Genomic DNA, 21,944 nt, shown 5'->3' with positions numbered 1-21,944 from the left:
CTGCAAACAGATGGAGACTGCTGACATGGATCAGCTGTTTATAATGATGTTAATATTCATACCAACCTTCCACTCTTCCCCCACCAACTCCAGTAAATCAGTCAAAAAGATTAATATAAGAGAAAAGATTTAACCCTGGACTTAGGTGATGTCAAGAAACAAACCCAAAGCCCAAGAATGATGACCCTTTTACATGCTTACCACTTTCTACACACTCCCACATCATGTGTTGGGTTTTTTGGTTTGTTTTTTTTTGTTTGTTTTGATAACATCATGAGACTACACAAATTCAGATGCAGAACAAAAAACCCTAAATAAGCTCTGAGGGCTCAAAGGCATGGTTTGGGGGATGTTTTGCTAGAGAACCATGGGGATTTGTCTAAGGTTTAAGACTAATAGTTCTTATTCAGAATTACAAGCAAGTCTTGAAGTCAGCCTGAAAAGAAAATTGTGATGGACCCTGACACAAACAATATCTAGTTACGAGTGGCTACATACTCCGGTATATTTTTTTCATACCGCCAGATTTCTCACCTACAACATTTAGAATTACTATTGCTAACTCATTACTATTTTGCTCAACTTCTGGGCAAAGAAGGAACCAGCAAGAACAGAAATCACTTAAGGACCCACACAAAAAGCAATCCTGAGATTCACAGAACAAACTCCCCTTTTTTGTTCTATTTTTGGATTTTGGTCCGCATCCTCTATTCACCTTTCCCCTTGCAAAGCGTGTAATTTCAGGTTTGTATTATTACAATAACAAACAATAGTATAACTTTTAGCCTATGCTTTGCCACTTTTTAAATACCTCCCAACCAAGTTTACTTCACTGAATCAGCTACAGCTTCTAAAGTTTTTGTTGTTTTTTTTTTTCTTGTTAAACATACCTTCGTCATTGAACTTCAAACCAGCAGCTATTGCTTCATCCATTGTGCGTGCTGATTCTATCAACTGCAAAAAAAAGTCAACTGCTAAGTGGTGAGATTTAATCCAGTTGAACAATGGAGGATAATGATAGATCAGGGTGATTGAAATACACTTTAAAAAACACCCCCAAAATACATGTATTGTAAAATCCAACAACAAAATTAACAGGTACCAAATTAGCTAGACTGATCACATAAGCTGTATTTGAAAACACTTTAAAAAACCTACTGGAAAACCTTTTTAATACAATCTCATTTATTGTCGCTTTTTTTCCTACTTCACAAACATGCTGTGCAGGTTTACCTAAAAGCTTTTTTCCAAAACCTATTCAATGTTACTATCACAAAACCAGATGATCCAAAAAACTGATTTCTTAACTCATAAAACGTCTGCATACTGTTGTCACACTGGCCGATTTCTGGAAAGTACATTTCATGACACTGCTAACACGCCTCAAAGTTTATCTATACTTCCCCACAGTCCTAGATTCTTTCTCCATCTATGTGCAATCTCAAAATAGATCATTTTTACAAATTAATTGGATGTTGAGACTTTTAGAATGCTTTCTGCAAGTGAGATAACTGCAACACAAGCAAATGGCTTAAAGGTTACAAATACGAAAAAACATAAAAAATGAAGTTATGAGGAATCCCAGTTCCCAAGTATCTGTCCATGTTTGTAAACAGCATCTTACAATTTTGATAGGAACACATAATTTCCTTTTCAAAAGGCTCATGATTTTTCCTTAACAGCCTTCATCAGTTGCGTAGCGTTTGTCAGGACAGAGTGTTCCAGATTCTCCATCTTCCTTCAAAAAATGTTGTGGCTATGTAACTGCAGACAAAAATTTGCACACCCTCTATGTACTACAAAGTTCTACTGATACAGGAGCTATCTTGCACTCTGAGAATAAATACCATCAGCACAACGTACCACTGAGTAGTTAAAAACACCACTGCAGTCACAAAACAGCAGCCAGACACACGTGTCATTTCTATTTACTTTCTAAGCTACAATGAACTGTTATCACTCTTTGGTTTAAATACATTCTTCATGGACAAAAACTGAAACTTCATACATTCTGAACATCTACAATGTAAATTTCATTACAACATCCAGGAAAAAATTCCAAAACTGCTATTTGCAACCCCTTCTTTCTTCCTACTGTAGAGAGCCTAAACATAAAGCTTGATCCACTGGGAAAAAAACACCCAGCAAGGAGCACCAGTAAAATTTCCATATTTCTTTAGTGACATTTCAACAACCAGGAAACTTAACAGATTAATTTAAACACATTTAGCTTTGAAAACTAAAGCTAGTGAAACCTATTTATTTACACATCAGCACTGAAAAGTAACCTTGCTAAAAGTGTATTTTACTGTAATAAGTTATCATAAGGTTACTGTTGATTTGTACTGTACATTGGACAATGGCCAAGAGTATCTCAGTGTCCTGGTTTTGGCTGGGATAGAGTTAATTTTCTTCTTAGTAGCTGGTACAGTGTGGTTTGGATTTAGTGTGAGCATAAGGTTGATAACAGACTGATGTTTTAGTTGTTGCTACGCAGTGCTTATCCCAAGTTAAGGATTTTTCAGTTTCCCATGCTCTGCCAGCAAGCAGGTGCACAAGAAGCTGGGAGGGAGCATGGCCAGGACAGCTGATCTGAACTAGCCAAAGGGATATTCCATACCACAGAACATCATGCTCAGTATATAAACTGGGGGGAGTTGGCCAGGAGGGGCCCATCACTGCTCAGGCATCAGTCAGTGGGTGGTGAGCAACTGCATTGTGCATCACTTGTCTTTTCTTGGGTTTTATTTCTCTCTCTTTTTTGTTACATTCCTTTTCATTACAATTATTATATTTTATTATTGTTATTATTACATTCTATTTTACTTTAGTTATTAATCTCAACCCATGAGTTTTATTTCTTTTTGATTCTTGTCCCCCTCGCACTGGGAGCAGGGAGGTGAGCAAGCAGCTGTGTGGCTAGAGTTAAACCACAACACTCAGGTTCACGTCAGCATAATCAGAATAAATTACAGTAAGTTCAAATCTACTCTCTTTTTGCCTCACTGGAAGTACTAAAGGCTTGGAGTATTAAATTTCATAAATGCAAGGGTGCAACATATCATCTGCTGAAGAAGATGGCAAATATTTCACTCATTCTGCATTTAATCAGTTAGCTGCACTCCAACAACAGCTGTTATCAGTAGTTATCAACCAAGACAGCTATAACTAAGATTAAACATCACAACAGAAAGAAATAATAGAAAAAAATTCTATATACTGGAATTCACTATTGCCAAGTTGATCTAAAGGTTTTTTAATATATTTTTATATATATAAAGAGTGTGTGTGTATATATTCATTTTTAAATATATATAATTGTCTGTGTATGTAAGCATGTGTATATGGAAACATTACACAGCTGCAGTTCCCCTAAAATACATTACTTTGATATACCCTTTTGCTAATAAGAATTAAGGCTGTTCCCTCTAATAAAGACAGAGGCTCAGCAGTACTGCCTACAAAATAGTCATCAAAATAAATCAAAAGAACAGCGTATTATTACTTGTAGTAATTCTTGGTCAGTTTTTTGGGGAAAAAGTTCCTTCAGTGTTTGCAGCTTTGCATCTCTTATGTCTTCCTCTACACTCTTTACAGCTGGCAGCTGATCCCCACCATTTACATATGCCAACTGGGGTAGTTCATCTTCAGGCTGTTCATCATCATCAGACTGTTCAGAGCTGCAGCGTGTGGGGGAGGAGAAAAAGAATTAAAATTTATTTTTGCGTATGAATGTTTTACTCTACCAGAACATTACTGTAAACCAAAACCAACAGGATCGCACAAAATGTGTTTAGATGCATTCAGTAAAAGTGAATCAACTTGTACCCAAAGTGATACCTCCTATTCAGGACAAAATAAAGCATATATGATTAAGAACAGTCTTCTGTTTGCAGTAAACACATTTCAACTTCACAAAGGAAAGAAGAAAGGAGGAACAGATAAGGGAAATACCATGACTTACCCTCGCATTGTGCTATAAAAGGTTACTTGCCAATTTAGCAACAACCATCTTAATACATTTCATCATTTCAGCTACCTGAATTACATCACACCATCTCAACTTTGTCTCAAACAGTCTTGCTAGTATTTATTTGCCCAACAGATAAACAGATGTACGATAAGTTCTTTATAAAAACTTTCCGGGTGCAGTATCAACTCTGTCCTAGTTCTCAGCTCACTGAGAAAGAAGATTCAAAAATCCTTATGCAGTGTCTTAAACATCTAAACATGGGAAGAACCTTTCTGAAAAAAGCAAAGTCCTGAATTTACTGGAAGATTTATTATTAGAACTAACCTGCAGGAAAAGCAATCCCTATATATTTTTCATGATACTCAGTTGCACAGAGAAGACTGAATGTAAGTACAGGTCTCCCATCCTACTGCCCTCCATAGACAGATAAAAATCTCCTTTCCTGAATGAACATTAATTAAACTGTATGCAGTTTGCCATTTCATAGAGACTTCACCATCAGAAAGGCTTGCCTGCAGGCCTCTTCACACGGATACAGGTAAAAGACTAAAAAGAAACCCGTTTTTCCTCACTATCTTTCTTTAGCTGTTGCAACAGACAGATTGCAATACAATTGTGAAAAAAGTAGTAACATGCCACTTATGTAGAAGATACACACTATTTTGAGACAACTGTTCATCAAATAATCCTTTTCTCCCTATCCTGTTCAAAAGGCACACACAGCCATGTGGAGTCTCTGGTTGTGCTTCTCAGAGAAAAAAAAAAAAATAAAAAAAAAATCCTCAAAACAAAAAATAACCTGAATTCCTCTTCAATCCACCAAGCCATTTAGTTGTAAGCTTCAGAAGATGAATCCAGCATCCACTTTAAAAAAAGTCTTAGTGAAAGGGTATATTAAAATTCTATTAGGATGTTTCAGATCTTTTTGCCTTAATAAGGAAAAAAGTTTCTTTATAAACTGCATTTGAAAATGCAAATAAATCAAATGGATATGGTAAAACTGCAATTCCCTATCCTCTCCTATTGGGGATTAGCATCTAGATACTTGTCAACAAAGCCAGAGTTGTACACATCATAGTCTTGTCCTCTCTGTATAATCACATTCTTATCAAGCATGAAAAAACACTCATTTAACCGCTAAACGAATATGACTCCAACCCACAAAATCTAACTGTGTCAGAGTTCTGCTTTTTTCCAACAGAGTCCAGACAGCAATTCTGCTAGGGAAGCTTGCAGCACTACTTTCTGCTTTATCCCTTATTCAGGATAAGGGGGCTAGGATACCCTGCAAAAAATAAAAAATTCACAAAACCCTCAAACACCAGGTAACACATGCACTAAAATGCACAGTGCAAAGACACTCGATTGACTGATTCTGTGCAAAGCCAGGCTAAATTCAGCACAAGCCAGAGCTCATAAACCTGGCCAGATCCAAGCTAACTTCTGCCACGCTCTCAATTTGTTTATTAGCTCAACCAGAATGCCACTTGTGAGACAGCTTAGTGGGTTCAGTATACATCAATTAGCACCTGAGCCAACACACCACGCCAAAGTGTCAGGCACTGGGGTGCCTAGTGCGTAAGAGACTGGTGGCTCCACAGGAGTAATGAAGAGTACAAGAGGATGTAGCTTATGTTCATCAATCCCACCAGGAGCCACTTCGCTGTCCGTCTCTCACTCCCAGTAATCGGAATACAGTATAGAAATAACAAGCTGTGGCTCCGCAAGTTGGATCCTGCATGGCTTATTAGTGTCTGCTCCACATGGTACAAAACTGCTTGTACTGCTTTCAAATCAGGTTGATCCCAGAAGCAGTGTAACTATGTTCACACAGCACTTCACACAAGCCAATTAGGTGCATGCAAGCAGCTTGCCATCTCTGTACCCTTGCACAATTTACAACTTAAACCATAGACAGAAACAGAAGTTCACTCTGCTAACTACTAAATTTATTTATTTTTTTCTTACCAAGCATCTGCCTTAAGTTGAAACTTCGGGGAAGATGCATCAAAAAAAATATTCAAGAATTTCAGGTAATAGCAGCAGGGAAAAGCATTATTGCATTTCTGCTGACAAGCTCCAGTAACTCCATACTCTGTGCAAGGACTGAAAAATCTGAGAAGAGACTATGCCTGTTAACTATGCTATTCCCATAAAAGTTTTCCACAGATTATTTCAGCCAGACTTTCAGAAAGGCAGGTTAAGCCATCTTGTTTTGCTTAGCACTAGAACATTTAAGGGGCACAGACAATTACCATATTTCAGTCACACAGACGTATAACTAGCAGGTAATAAATAGCAGGGGTTTCGTTAAACCATTCCAACTGGTTGTGTGAGATGTCTGTCTGCATCTTATCTCTCCTGCACTCTCCATGATGCCTTTTTAGCACCCACACAAGTGACCTGCACACTTATTTTCTTCTCCCAGCTTATTCAAAAACATAAATTTCCAAATCACTAAAAAACCCCAACTTTTCACTAAACATAGCAAACACATCAGGCAACTAATACTTTAGCTCAGGAACTCTTATACTACACACTGAAGCTCTACTTGCTTTCCTGTCCACTATGGTTTCATAAGAAAATGAAACGAGCTAACATCAACTCCAATATAGTTTAAAACTAATAAAGCAAATATTTTATGGATAAGCTTCCAAGTGCCATTAGAAGGGTTTCAGAGGGACAAATGCACAAACGTATAATAAACACCACACATATCATTCAACATCACAGAATTCCTCCCTCCTAAGTGTCTTCTCTGAGAAAATGGCTTAAGATCTGGATTCTTCTTCCCTGGAAATCCAGTAAAGTTTAGTTATGGGCAGGTAAATCACAAGCCAGTAAACTAGAACCTAGCCTCTGACTTTCAAGTCAGTATTTCAAATTAGAACATCACATCAGGTTGCACAAACATTACAGAAAACTGGTTTAAAGCATACATTACAACCGCATCTCTCCTTGGAGCCCTGTTTTCTTTTGCAGCACTGAAGTTTCTTGGTTCTTCATCTTCGCTGTCTGAAGACACATCTAGGAACTGTACCCCTCTTCGATGCTTGAAATAAGATCGTTTCCTTGTTCTCTTGGCTTCAGGAGTTTCTGGGATGGCAGAGTACCGTGTGCAAGCAATTTCAACAGGAGAAAAGATAGGAGACAATGACTTAAGACTTCAAATATTTATCTGTACTTAGAGCATCAGACAGCTATGATTTCATCCTTATACACAGCAACCATTTAAAAAGAACTCACATCCTTATGCATGGAAGATTCCTGTAAGCTGTATACCTCAGTGGTAACTTACCTGGCAAAAGATCCTCAGCCCTCTTAGATCAAACAAATAATTTTTATACCACAAAGTTTAAGAGATCATGTATTTCAGGTTAATAACTACTTATAAATACATTTTTATTTTTGGAAAAATGAATCATCAGCAAAATCCTCTGAACTACTTCCAGGCTGATCAGGACATAGACAGAAACATACTGGTGTATCTGATGGCTGATTTATGATCTGCTTGTCTTGATAGCGTTTCAGAAAGCAAATGCTGGTGGTGTACCGCAGAAAATTAGGAAGCTACACCAAGGAACTTGACAGGTAAGTTGCAACTCCTATAGAGATATAATGTATTTAGCCAGTCTTTTCCACATTATGCTCCAGATGATTCTTAACAAAGAAACCTGGCATATGGAAGGATGCTTTGTGTTACGTACAAAGCATCAGGATATACAGAATCTATACATAATCAGGATATATCACTATGAAGACATCTCACAAATCATATACTACCTTCAATGACACTTGCAAAATTGACCCACTACGTGTGCATTAGCATGTATTAACTTTGCAGTTTTGAACACGCTTTTAAGACAACCAAAAGCATAAGCAGCCAGTCTATCTATATAATTCCTGAATTAGTCATGAATTATGCATGACTAAGTCCCCCAATGTCAGCTACAGCTGAAACCAACTCCATGCACATATCTAGATGGGGAAAACATGACCACACAGGCAAATCCACACAAAACCTGACATACAAAATAGGTCTTGCACCTGAAGTGGAGAGATGATTAGAACACTGTAAAACAAAAAATCAAGAAGCCTACACTTTACTAGACTTTGCCCTGTCACCCTCTTTCAGCACAGTACCAAATGCAGCTAAGGTAAAGTATGCTGTAAGTGCATATATTGTGTATTTCAAGGTGGTTCTAACTAAAACTCTGATGCTCCCATATAAGCCTGGACAAGGTAAAACACATGGTTCAATCCATTGCCTACGGAGGCTAGAACTGTTGTGCTACCATCTCTAGAAAACCCTAAGGAAAAAAAGATTTTTAGTTGATACACATGGACTTGAACATGCAGCTTCTAGCTCTTCTGTCTTTAAACCTGCATTAAACAGAACTAAATACTTGGACACAACTACCACCTCTTAAGTGTGCTATTTCATGTCAGTAACTGAAGAAAAGCACTCAGGGCATTTTGCAAAAGGTGTGAGCCAAGAACCGTACATAGCCTGACCTAGTGCAGCAGTCCCACGCATTCAAGACTTCATTCCTTTCTACCACTTCCCCATTTTTACAGCCAGTGCTAGAAAGAAAGAAACAGTTAGTAATCCAAGTAATTTTGTCTAAGACCAGACAAATTACAGACCCCAGAGGCATATGACTGAAGAGAGGAAGGAGAACGCACGAAGCGGAGGATATGACAGCTGCAGAGAGCATTTTCTGTATGAAAGTAATCTTGCAGAAAATAAATTTAAAATAACTCACTGTGGCAGCATTTGATGGAAACAAAGATAAATCCTAAAAGTACAAGCAATTTGCTGACACAGGAAACTACCAGGTGATACTGGCTTTGAAAGGGAAAGGTACCCAATAAACTAAAAAATTATGGTACCAAATGTCACATAGCGCACTACTGAAAAAGAACTTGAAAATGGAGCTTAACACTGGTTAAAAGGATGGGACTAAGTGTAACTCAACCTTCTTTAATATCCATGAGGAAATGTAAGTAAGGGTTCAATGACAGTTCAAAAAAGCAATCATTGAAGCCTTAAGTCTTCATATGACCTTAGCTATGCATAGGAAAAACCCTACTGAAAATATGAAACACGCTTCCAACCAGGCATTAGTCCATTAGTTTGGAAACAGAGGAGAGAGAAGAAGGAAGAACACGTAATTATTGTAATCTCAGCTTTTAATTCACAAAAGAACATCACAGTCTGCCAAAGAGTTAGTTACAACAAGTAAGAATTGTCTTGTTTTGGCATCCTGTTTCAGCAGAGAAACCCATGTTTTAATTTCCATCTCAAAACCTCTATTGTCTGGCATTTCCATATTTCTTACTGACCAGGTTTAATAAGAAGGGGTTTGTCTGCCTTTTGTGCCAAAGAAGAATCTGCTTCCCAGGTGACTGGCAAGTTTTACCTCCTATCTGCTGCTGCTGCCACCCAGCCCACACTCGCTTCTCTACTCCAGAACCGGGGCACACAAACAACAGCCGCCTCCTGCTCCCCTCCTGGCTGATCAGGACAAAGGTCTGCTGGCAGCAGAAACACACACACACAACGCAGACCCCTCCGGTCGCTGGCCTTAGATACCCAGACCACCCAGGATGGAGCCTTAGCCTCCTCGCTTGCTGGCACCAGAGCCCCCAGGACCTACACCCCACTCTGGTTGGCAGCGCAGACCCCCTTGCACAGGCTCGCAGACACACGTGCCGTGGATCATTCCACCTTCTACCTGGTGCCTGGCACCGGCTCCCCTCATCTTGGGTTGCCCCATGCACAAACAGGCAGCTCAGACCCTCTGGTCCCTCCCTGGCTTCCCAGGCTGCTTCACCTGCTCACTGGCTTGTCCCCTGGTACCCCCACTCCCTCCACAGGGGCTGCGCAGGCGGGTGGCACCAGAGACGCAGGCCTCTGCAGCCCACGCTGGCTGTCACTTGATTTTCCACTCGCTCTGGTCCCTCCAGCTGCTGGCACACCAGACACATGGGCCCCTGCGACCCCTGGTCCTTACTCCAGCTGCTGGCACTTAGACGCCCATTGTCGTGGTTTAACCCCAGCCAGCAACTAAGCACCACGCAGCCGCTCACTCACTCCCCCCCCCACCCAGCGGGATGGGGGAGAAAATTGGGAAAAAGAAGCAAAACCCACGGGTTGAGATAGGAACAGTTTAATAGAACAGAAAAGAAGAAACTAATAATGATAATGATAACACTAATAAAATGACAACAGCAATAATGAAAGGATTGGAATGTACAAATGATGCGCAGTGCAATTGCTCACCACCCGCCGACCGGCACCCAGCTAGTCCCTGAGCGGCAATTCCCCGCCCCCACTTCCCAGTTCCTATACTAGATGGGACGTCCCATGGTATGGAATACCCTGTTGACCAGTTTGGGTCAGGTGCCATGGCTGTGTCCTGTGCCAACTTCTTGTGCCCCTCCAGCTTTCTCGCTGGCTGGGCTTGAGAAGCTGAAAAATCCTTGACTTGAGTCTAAACACTACTTAGCAACAACTGAAAACATCAGTGTTATCAACATTCTTCACATACTGAACTCAAAACATAGCACCGTACCAGCTACTAGGAAGACAGTTAACTCTATCCCAGTTGAAACTAGGACACCCATGCACACAGAACAGATTCCCCTCACCCAGGAAAGGAGCTAGAAGAGGATTTTAATGAGAAGACAGGACTGACTATGGTGATCACAAACAAGGTATGGTCACACAAGTATACCTGTCTATGTGTAACTGACCCCCTGTTATCCCCTTATCCCTCTACCTTCCCCACACTTGTTCCTCTACAAACCACTGTGATCCCTCCCCTTCCCCACTTTCGGTTCCTCCCCTTAAACATCCCACAGCAAGTTTCGTACAAACCAAAGAAGCTCCTACTTGTATCTCATAATAAGTCCCATACCCCTAAAAGTAGCAACCCCCCTCAGTCTGAACGGTGCTCCTTGGGAGCCTTGCTGTTGGCTCATGGCGACGGGCATCACCCTCAACTCATGGGGCTGACAGCCCTCCTGTGACAGCCCTGGGAGAAGCCAGGGCAGGGGCCATTCCTCCGATCAGGTTATTCGGGCTCCCCCACCCGCCACTGTGCCTCTGTGCAAAAACAAGCCTTTTACCCCATGATGTGACACAACAAATCCCACCTATGTGGCTGGTATTGAAGAAAGAGGAGCTCCCCACTGTTGACAGCGTCTGATTTGCGTTGTAAGAAGATGGATGAGAACACAGAGCAAGAGTGAACAGGTAGAAGAGACCCCAAAATTAAAGAAAGAATAGCTATAGTTTATTAAGAGCCTCAGTGAAGGACAACCAGACAGTAATTTACTCTGAACTGGGGTGGTGGATGGGTGGCAAATAAAAAAAAAAAATCTCCACCTGAGAGCTTTGAATCACAAATAAGAAAACAGACCAAAGCAACTACACAGGGAAGGTGCAGGAGAGTCAGCTACATAACTGCTGGGAGAGTTGAGTTTTAATGATACGACTGTCAGAGTCAGTCCTCATATGAAAGGATTTTATAGCCTCATAATGCAAATACAGCATCATGGGCATCCTCTCCCCTCTAGCGCGTCAATCCTTTCTTAAAACTCACGTGCCTATAATCCAAACAGCAGTGGTGCTTTCTCAGCTGCTAACTCTGGAACCATAATTTCGGCTGGAAATAAAAGCAGTTTCTTCTGCCTCCATTCACTAACGCAGAAACTTGCTGAGTCAAGTTACTACAGAGCATAATGCCAGTTTTCAAAACTGATTTGCCAGCAGAGACTAGACACATAAGAGGCTAGAATAAATTCATCTGATAATCAAATGCAGGAAAGAGCTACATGGTGTCCAGTTCCTTCACCTGTGATAAAAGGCCTCAATTTTAATCGAGTTATCAAAAAAATCTAAACTGTTTCTATCACTTTCAAAACATGACAGAGGATTATGGCAATGATTTGCAGAAGAGGCAAAAGTCTTACTTTGCAAAGTAATCTTGTTATCTGGTAAAGCCCATACACATGTAAACTTAGGAAGGCCTAAAAATTACTAGTTCTGAAGCAGTAACACACTGTCCCAAGACAGGCCTCCCTGCAACCTCCCTGCAAGACCAACATGCCGTAGAGAGTTCCTCAGCAGTACCTTCTTCTATCTGTCCATGTTTGGAAGGAGACATGTTGTCCTTGACACAGTTACTTTGCTTTATCTGAAAACCATATAAGTTTTAAGATGAATACTGGAGAAGAGCAAGAGAGACCTCTGGGAATGTATCAAACATTTTTGTTAGATTTAAACATAAAGATGCAGGCAAATTTCTTTCAGCAATTCCTCTCTAGCAAAGAAAAATATATAAAGTTGTGCTAGCTGAGCAAGGGTTATCACAATAGGACAGAAATAGGAGATGCTTAAAAAGATGTGAATGGAAATACCAAAACAGGTCTATAAGAAACAGGAGAAGTTCATATTTCTACTGAATTAACAGACTTGATCAAGCCAGTTTTCGTGATCTTTGCTTTATAGGCTCAACTATATTCCAGACTTATTTCTCCTACAAGTGGCATGACATGCAAATGACAGGTACTCATGACAGCTTTGCTAAGAAGCATCCTTGCTGGATTTAAAAAACAAAAACAAAAACCAAAGGAAGCTTACAAAAGTAACACAGTCTTAAAAATAATTTTATTCTTTACAATATAAACCTTGGAAGAGGTTTAGATTTAAAGAAAAAGAGTATTTACTGTTTCACGTGGTGACTTCTCATTTTATTTTTACTTTAAATAGCAATCACTGTCCAGTCTTCAAGACAACTCCTAACTCCTATACCTATGAAATGCTGAGCTGCCTGGAAAAAGCGTTCTCCCTCTCAAAAAAGCAGTATTTCTTTCTCACCCTCCTCTACCTATTCCACTGAACAGAATCCCTTATTAATTGGGGGAGGGGGGAAGAGAGCAGAAATCACATATGTCATTAGGAGTCCTCATATTTAGAGCAAATTATAACCTTGTAGAGTAGTAACAAATTAAACAGTTATTGCCACAGCATGTAATTATTGGAGGCAGAATTTCCTGATTATAGGCGATTAAAGAGGACTATTAAGGAATGCCTGCAATCATAAAACCAGTGTTTGACTCTAAGGCCAGAAATAAGAAAACACAGAAGTATCCCTAACTGGAGATGTAAACAACAAAAACAAACCCCAACAGCAACTGATTTTTGCTATCATACAAAGAGACTCCATGAGAATAACTGGATCAAACTGTCTATGATTATATGGAGACAGTGTTAAGTTATGGATGAAGGTACTCAAATGCAACTATTTTTATAATGTTAGAGCAAATATTTTTTTTACTTTAGTAAACACACAGTCTCAACTACTCTTGAAAAAAGGTCACCTTGAATTTTTTTTTTTTTTTTTTTTTTTTTTAAATCATACTCACTACAGTCTTTCGGGAAGCATATACCTAGTGCAGAGCCATAATATATTGCCCTATAATTCCAAATAGAACCTCTTACACAAACCATTCATCACACTTAGAGAAAGCCAGCCTCTCCTCTCCCAAATAAAAAACAAAACTGAGGTAATACTTCGAGGCTTACCACATTTACTAACACTGCACAACAAACATTGTCAAATGGAAAGTAATTTCCACCTAGTTTTGGAAAGCAGTACCAAATGCATGGTACTCAAGTCTACAAGCTAATTAATATTCCATTATCAAAGGAAAGTCTTTTTCATTTGCTAAAACAATCTTAAATGTGTTCCTCTAAGGAGACTTCTTAAGGAGACCATATTAAAATGATGGTTACTTCAACATATTTTCCCATGAATCCTCAGAAAAGTTCACTAGGTACCGCAGTCATTACTTTTCTCCAGAAATGCTTTAAGTAGAATTAGACTCTACGAACCGTGACATACGCAAAAGACATGACTTCCTCACATCATAAAGAAAATTATTACAGATCAGAAAAAAAAAAAAAAAAGCAGTCTCAGTGCAAGTGGATGATATGACACTCTCAACATCGTACACTGAAAGTGCAGTCATTTGGGTTATATATCTGAATAGTATAGAGGGGATATCAACAAAATCAACCATCAGTAACAGGATTATATATAGTAGTTTAATTTCATCTACAACTTTTATTTCAATTCATTGTTGAAGCTTTGTAAGCATGCTTTTTGAATACTAATCTCATTTTGAAATTCATAATCGTAATTATTCTGATTTATATAGTTCTAGTACAGTTCTGCTCCATTTCTACAATTGGAATAATCTCATTATCTTAGTACACCAGGCTGTTTACATAACTAAAAACATGTAATTGAAAATTAAGATAGCTTCACTGGTTTCTTAACAGACTAACAGAAACCAAATGTGTGTATTATTTAGTAAATAATACTAATTTTTACAGAAATTTGTAGTAAGCCACTTCAGTGCATTTTTCCAACTCTTTAGATAGGTATCTTCCAGATATAATTTGATAACTGCCCCCATAGTAGGTTTCTACCCCTCAGTTAAGTGATGTTCAGAATTACCAACTACAAGTTGGCTGCAAAGTGACTGCAAGCCTGTGTAATTTTGAATATACACAAGTGTATAAAGACAAGCAATTCTTCTGGCCATCATACTACAAATTGCTTATTAAACTGTAAGGTATGCATGTTCAATACAAAGCAACAAGAAACATTGCATACATACATACCCAGGGTGCAGAACAATCTACCAATATTAGTTTGTTCTGGGAAAACAAAACAAAAAAAAGAGCTAAAAAGATTGTGTCATGAAACACCATAATAGACGTACATCATCTGACTATTTTTCCCAGGATGAATGAAACTAAAACAATCATATATTTTTGTTAGATGCATATTTCAGGACACTTGACAAAACAGCAATCTAAAGAAAACCCTAGGAAATGATACTGAACCATTTGCGCTCCTGAAGGAAAAAGTCTGATTTTAAAATTATTTTTATATACACAATATGACTGCATAATACCAAATGAAATAGGAAAAAAAAGCCATCAGCTATTTAATAATTCTTTTTGTTTGTATAAGTGAAATCCAGAACACTCTTCTCTTGTTTCACCAGTTTCATATACCAGTATTTTGTGAATACACTGTGTTTGTCTTTAGAAGAAATATGAGTAATTGTTATCCTCACATGATTTATTGAGCATTAGGGCAAGTTAATTTTAGTCAACTTGGTGTAAACTGCTTCTTGTACAAAACAACTCAATACTTTGGCTTATGTATTTAGCAGTAGAGAGAGCACTCAGTGCCATAAGCTGGTCATCTCTGTACCTTTTCCATTATAATACAAGGAAAAAAAACCCCAACAAATAGCTGTCCATTTTATTTGACCCAAAGCAAGAAAACTTCTGTCTTCCTGTTGCTAATTTGGAAGAAAAAGGAGGACTGGCATCTGCTAATCAAATCTAGTTTCCTCTTCTACGTTTAAGTGCCTCCTATCCTGCAGACAAAATTTGAGTGTTTTATTTTTGGTTAACTTCTATAGATGTAGAAAATGTTATTTGATTTTTAAAATGGTTAATTAATTCCTTTAAATGGGTTACACAACAATGATGTGCAAATAAGTGAAAAAAAGTCACCAAACCACTCCATCTTCTTTAAACACTTAGTATCTGTGTAAGATGAAGCATTATGTAAACACAAAGTACTAGCAATTACATCTCTTTTTTAAACATTAATTAGCACCCCAGTTCTACACCAGCATCTGTGTCCATGGACTCTTACTTAAGTCAGCTACTTGCTGTAATTTTGTCTGCACTTCTACTCTACTCTGTTTTACTGGTAGCTACTATCACCTCCCACTAGTTTTCCCTCACAGTTACTTTGCCTTCCACAATGGCTCCTCTCTGAGGCTGCCCTTCATCTTTCCTTTTATTACCTTATATCTAAACTCATACTCATGCGTCTAAATTGGATATTATGTCCCTTCTCCTCCTCAGTCCTACCCCTGTAGGATATAAGCCAAGGGAGACCAGTATTTTGAAAAACAACAAGCTCCAAAGTTTGTTGGCCTTGGTAGTTATGGTCTATCTACATGCTTCCACTGACAAAGTCCACAGGCAGATAAAAGGAAAAAATATAATATTAAAAAAAAAAAATCATAAAGACAAATAAGCCACAAAACAAGCAGCACCATCCATTATTTCACATCTATGTTCACAGTTCAAGAAGGGTACCTGCATTCAGTAACGCCTACACCACACAAGACGTTGACTTATCACAGACAGGAAGACGACACCTGTTCCAAAGCATACTTCCTCAGAGTGCCAGTTTTTTCATGCAATCCATTACACAGCACACACACGCAGAAGCCACAACTAACAGTTGCTCGCTTCTTGTGTTAAGTTCTCCCTGCCACCAAAACATCCTTTCTGCTAGTGGACGCAGGCTACTTAACTCCAGACTGGCAACTCTCAAGCCAAGATTTAGAGGTTTTTTATATTTTTTTAAACATAGGGCACCGATTGATATTTACTAACGTAAACATAACAGCACTCCAGTTAACCTGCACAAACCCAAAATTCATCGAATAGTAAATATCAATCTACTATAATATTGATTTGCCTCACCTTTAAAAGAGGAACTCCTCCTTGTACATGAAAGGTTCTCTGTTATCGCATAGATAAGGTACTATGATAAACTACCTTCCACCAAGGGGAAGTTGTATGCAAAACAGATGTAGTTAAACGCCAACTGATACTGTTGCTCCATTACTGACTAAATGCATAGTCAAAGTCTGTCTGATCTCTCCAATAACACTTGTATCTTGACATCCGTATCAGAAGCGTTACAGGGAATGTCTGAAACGTATAAAATAATCAGCAACAAATAATTTATGTTCTTCCATTCTTACTCCTTCAGTAACAGAAAACCTACTGGTGAATGTGATTATGCAGTTGACAGCTGTTACAGTTGTTTATTACTATTAACTGATGAATCCAACCAGAAACAGCACATGTCTAGTTTATCAGCCAAACAAACCAATAAATTACTATACAAGCAAGTTTTTCTCATTTCCGTGAAAACAACAAGCTGCTGCCAGAAAAGAGAACAAATGCTGCTACAAAACTATTAATACAACCAGCTTGTGAGAATCAGCAGCAGGTTTCTCAGCACTTTACAAAACCAGGCCCAGCTGAAAAGAAACTGTTTTCTTTCTTTTCAGTTTTATCTGCAATATTCCACATTGCATTAGCCTAGGACTCTAGTGAAAAAGTTAAGTCTGTATAGCGATGCATTTTTCAGACTACTAAAGGTGGTTTTTTTCCTTTGAAAACCCTGAGATACTGTATTAGTGTGAAGTATTAGTAAAGATAATAAATAGGAAAGCATGACATACGTTAAACATTTAACTTGTAGGTTGTTTACTCAACGGAAAAAAACATTTCAGCTTCAGTTATCGGACGGTTTCCAACTTGCCTGTAAAGGTACAGATTCAATGAGAGCAAGCACCGTTACAAATGAGGATACTTTTGTGGAAATTGCTGTGAAATGTGTCTGCACAGCAAAGCACGTTTGTAGAACAAGCAAAGAGGAAAAACAAAAATCCCAAACGAAACAGTTTTTTTCCTTCTAGCGGCGAGGTACCTACGCTGTTCTTATGCTACGTGCAAAACACCTGACTCACCGGTTATCTCTGTCACATCCGAACCCGGAGTATCTGGCCTGTTGCTGTCATCCGTAGCCTCATCCTCATCCCCTCCGGCAGCACCACCCGCTGCAGAACTAGCCGCCTGCGCCTGGGCTCCCGAAGGAGACACGGTTTCCTGCTCCGCGTTTTTTCTCTTCCTCTCAAAGCGAAAGCGGTCCAAATTGTAGAGACTCATATTCCTGACCTACCGCTGCCGCCCGCGGGAGAGAAGACGGGCTCCACCGGGCAGTTTCTGTGGGAAAAGCCGGGAAGAGGCAAGAGGCGGCAGGGCTCAGCAGACGCGGCTCAGCAACGCGCCGGCGAAGCGGCCGCGGCCGGAGGGCCCCGCCGACCGGGCGCTCCCCAGCGCCGGCGCCCCCGTTCCCAGGGAAACGGGAGGCAGGCCAGCGACGCCGTCAGGCCGCGGGGAGGCACCTGCCCACCCCCGCCCACCGCCCTCCTCCCGCTCCCCCGGCCTCCCTCCTCCTCCTCCTCCCCCCACCGCGGCCCGCACCCCCCGGACCCCGCCGACGGGCCCCGCACACGCACCTGCCGCGCACCGGGGCCGGGGCCGGCGGGCCGCGGCCGGGCAACGGAGGGAGGGAGGGAGGGAGGAAGGGAGCGGCAGCGGGGCCGGCCCCCGAGGCAGCTGCCCGCCGCCGCGACGGGGAGGGAGCCGGCGGCGGGGAGCACGGCGCTCCCCGAAGGCTGTGGTGGCGGCGGCGGCGGCAACGGCCCGCTCCCTTCAGAATCTGATGCGCGGTGGCGTCGGCGCCCGGTTATGGCGTCACCGCCGCCCCACCAATCGCCCCGCCCGGACGGGGCGCGCGGGCGCGTGCGCCTTCGCGCCTTTTCCCTCGAGACCGGCGCGGGCGGGTTCCTGCCCCACGCCGGGGGGGGGGGCGGGCGGGCGAGCGACCGACCGTCGGTATCGCGGGCAGCGGCCCGTGGGGTTGGGTGGCTCTGCCCCGAGAACGCCGCCGGCGCCGAAACGGTGCCCTTAAATGCCGTAAGCGGCAGCGAGGTACCGAAACTGCCTTTACGTGTGTGTTCTTCAGGTGCTAGCCACCTGCGAAGCAAAGCGCTTCGAGGCCTGGCAGAAATGAGGGAGTATTATACTGGGGAGCCAGGTGCGGCAGCTGTTAAAAACTATCCGGGAGAGGTTGTACCAGCTAGCAGAAAAAAACGGGAAAAAAAAAGCGCCACTTCCCCATCCGTCACGCCAGCTCTGCAGCGCTGGGCTCGCAGAGAGCTCCTTCGCCGTTGGCGATACTCGCCATTTAAACGGCGGCATCCCAAACGCCCAAGCGGGGGTCACGGCTGTGCTCTGCCAGGTTACGTGCCGCTGTCAGCGTTACGTAGTACCGGGCTGCGCGGAGGCAGGGCTGACGCTGTTGTCTGACAAACTTGCTACAGCCTGAAGGCTGGAGGTGATCCAGGTATTTCCAGAAATGCCTGGAAATTTCTTCCTGTCAAAATTAGTTTCTGTCACCGGTAGCCAGCAAATCTAGGTCTTGGCGACCTCATGCCGAATCATCATCATCATTGATCCTAAAGTTTGGTTTTCTGAAGGAGACTCTCGTGGAAGTTGCTCGGCGCTACCTTTGCCGCTGTGCCTTTTACTACCTATCGTGGTGCTCAACAGTCGCGTTCACCTAGCACGAGCAGCTGGTTCGACGCATTTGTGCTTGATTCCAGTTCTCCTGCCCTTTCCATCAAGCAAATGACAAGGAGAAGCGGTACTGGCTTCAAAAGGCTTTTCCACCTCACACATCTAAGTGACAAACCCATCCCTCGTATTTATCAGTAGTGTCTCCTCTTACTCCAGCCTGAGGGCTGCGGCAGAACAGTTTGTCATTTTGGTCTGCGCTAGAGCAAGAAAATAAAACTCGGTACTGAACAGGCAGACAAGCTTTGAGGAGCAAAAGGATTTGGAGGAACCCCTTCCCAAATCAGGCTTCAGCGAAGATGTCTTGCCTCCAAATCAAATACTAATTTAATATTTGGGTAGCAGATGAGTTGAAATTGCTCGGAAGCTGCATTGTGTCAATTCCAAATTCAAATAATAAGTTGCAGCTGAACGTGTAAATTGAACGGAAGGCGGATTTCCCCTGCTGAGGTGGGTGCCAAGGCACAGGTGGATTTGCAGACGTGGCTGGTGGTGGAACAGTAGACGGTGCGGAGATCATCTGAGGTTTTCCCCTGAGGTCATCCCCTGAGGTGGGCTAAGTTGTGCTGGAGAAGGATGAGCGCCTGGGCTAGAGACACTGTTGACGTACAAAAAGGCAACTGGTCTAGGGCTCTCATAGGAGAATTCTGCCTTGCAACTCCTACCCAAGAAAATAAGGCAAACAGCAGTCTGAAAAGGGGAGAAGGATCTGCCTGTCAACACAGGCTCGGGCTACTACCAACTTCAAATTCTACCCACTTGAAAGGCAAGTAACTCCCAAAAACGGGAATAAAGCAGTTTGTAGGTACATCAGAAGCTAAGCTGGGTGAGGGTTATAGGAGCAAAAAGGATGGACTGTGAGGACACTTTCACCTGAGCATGTGGGTTTAGCTCCTTCCTGGGACCTGGTGTGATTGCCTCACACAAACTTACAGCAACACATATAAACGTCTATATTTTAAGGATCTTGACAAGATTTAGACTGCTCTTTCCATGAGGAGAGGATAACAAAATACACGTGCGAGATGTTAAGCCACATTGCTTGACTGACTTCAAGGACACGGTCAAACAATGATGGTAAATGTACAGAAATGAATAGGCTGTGAAGCTGAAAAGCTGAAAGTAATAATAGAAGAGTTGAGAAAAGAAAGATGAAACTAGAGAAAGCAAGTGTAAAGGGGAGCATACACTCAGGCCAGCCTGTGACTCAACAAGGCAGTCAGGACCACCAGCCTTGGGAAAAAAACCAAAACAAAACAAAGAACATGAATTCCAGAACTTGGGAGAGAAAGCACCTACAAGCTAAGAACACAGTGAGAATGAAAGGGATTAAATTCAACACTCCAGAACATGTCAGATTTTAAAAGCATTGTGTTAACAGGAATTAGCATGAACCTAGAAAATGCTGCAGCAGATTATTTCAGTTTTTTACAGTGCTTTGAACTTGGAAAGACTAGGTAATTGGTAGGTATTAGTATTATTAACAAGCTATCGTGAATTCCTGGCAAGCAGGGTAGGTAAAACATCTTTTTTGAGGTGCTAATGACACCGGTTAGACAGCTTGTGCTTGCTGGAGAACTGACAGATTGCTGCCTGCTATTGTTTTGAAGGCTGATTTATGAGATTTTTTGGAAGAATGGTAGCAGAAATTTGAAAAGAATCTATTTATATACAGAATTGCTTTACATGCAACATTAGAGCTGTTAAATTTGACTTGTTTTTACTTAAGCTACAGTTTTGTTGCTACACCAGTGATAGAGAGGAGCATACCAGATGGTATGTAGGCCGCCTGAGATAATTATGAAGGTTGTCCTGATTTTGGCTGGGATAGAGTTAATTTTCTTTCTAGTAGCTGGTATAGTGTTATGTCTTGGATTCAGTATGAGAAGAATGTTGATAACACACTGATGTTTCCAGTTGTCGATAAGTGGTGTTTAGACTAAGTCAAGGATTTTTCAGCTTCTCCTGCCCAGCTAGCAAGAAATCTGGAGGGGCACAAGAAGTTGGCACAGGACACAGCCTGGGCAGCTGACCCAAACTGGCCAAAGGGGTATTCCATACCATGTGACGTCATGCCGAGTATATAAACTGGGGGGAGTGGGACTGGGGGGAATTGCTGCTCGGGAACTGACTGGGCATCGGTCAGCAAGTGGTGAGCAATTGCATTGTGCAACACTTGTTTTGTATATTCTAATCATTTTTATTCTTCTTATTATTATTATTGTCTTCCTTTTCTGCCCTATTAAACTGTCTTTATCTCAACCCATGAGTTTTACTTTTTTTTTCCCCGATTCTCTCCGCCATCCCACTGCGTGGGAGGAGTGAGCAAGCAGCTGCGTGGTGCCTAGTTGCCAGGTGGGGTTAAATCACGACAAAGATTTATAGAGCGGTGATATATAATAATGGCCCAAACACTGAAAGGAGCAAAAGAAAACAAAAATATCAGATTAAAATTACTCTTTTTTAAATTGATGCAAATTGATTTTCATTATCTTTAGTAGAAGTCAATTCAATTTTTCAGGTTTAGTAATAGGAGTTTAAATCTGTCCAGATACAGAGAGTTGCATTTTATATGACATTTTACAAATCGACAAGGTATTAGTAAAATTGTTGTTCACTGGTAAACAATGAGCCAAGACAAAA

General features: G+C 41.3%; 1 protein-coding gene across 3 annotated transcripts in view; it reads right to left on the bottom strand.

The window, feature by feature from the left end:
- Positions 1-18,397, bottom strand: part of SMARCAD1 (SWI/SNF-related, matrix-associated actin-dependent regulator of chromatin, subfamily a, containing DEAD/H box 1) — a 48,547-nt gene extending 30,150 nt beyond the window's left edge. The window contains exons 1-5 of one of the 3 annotated variants that reach the window (XM_030010100.2): positions 18,182-18,397; positions 17,630-17,885; positions 6,913-7,069; positions 3,506-3,680; positions 891-954 (exon numbers count right to left, since the gene is read on the bottom strand). In XM_030010100.2, coding sequence (XP_029865960.1) covers positions 891-954; positions 3,506-3,680; positions 6,913-7,069; positions 17,630-17,828 — 595 coding nt within the window. In that variant the 5' untranslated portion in view covers positions 17,829-17,885; positions 18,182-18,397. Of the gene's footprint in view, positions 1-890; positions 955-3,505; positions 3,681-6,912; positions 7,070-17,629; positions 18,068-18,181 lie in introns of those variants that run through there. The other 2 variants (XM_030010109.2, XM_041123162.1) reach the window with 2 other exon arrangements.
- Positions 18,398-21,944: the final 3,547 nt, after the last annotated feature.

The sequence above is a fragment of the Aquila chrysaetos genome, chromosome 1 (genome assembly GCF_900496995.4).
Source record: "Aquila chrysaetos chrysaetos chromosome 1, bAquChr1.4, whole genome shotgun sequence".
Taxonomy (NCBI): Eukaryota; Metazoa; Chordata; class Aves; order Accipitriformes; family Accipitridae; genus Aquila; species Aquila chrysaetos.
The sequence above is the reverse complement of the archived record's forward strand: the minus strand, read 5'-3'. Positions and strand labels throughout refer to the sequence as shown.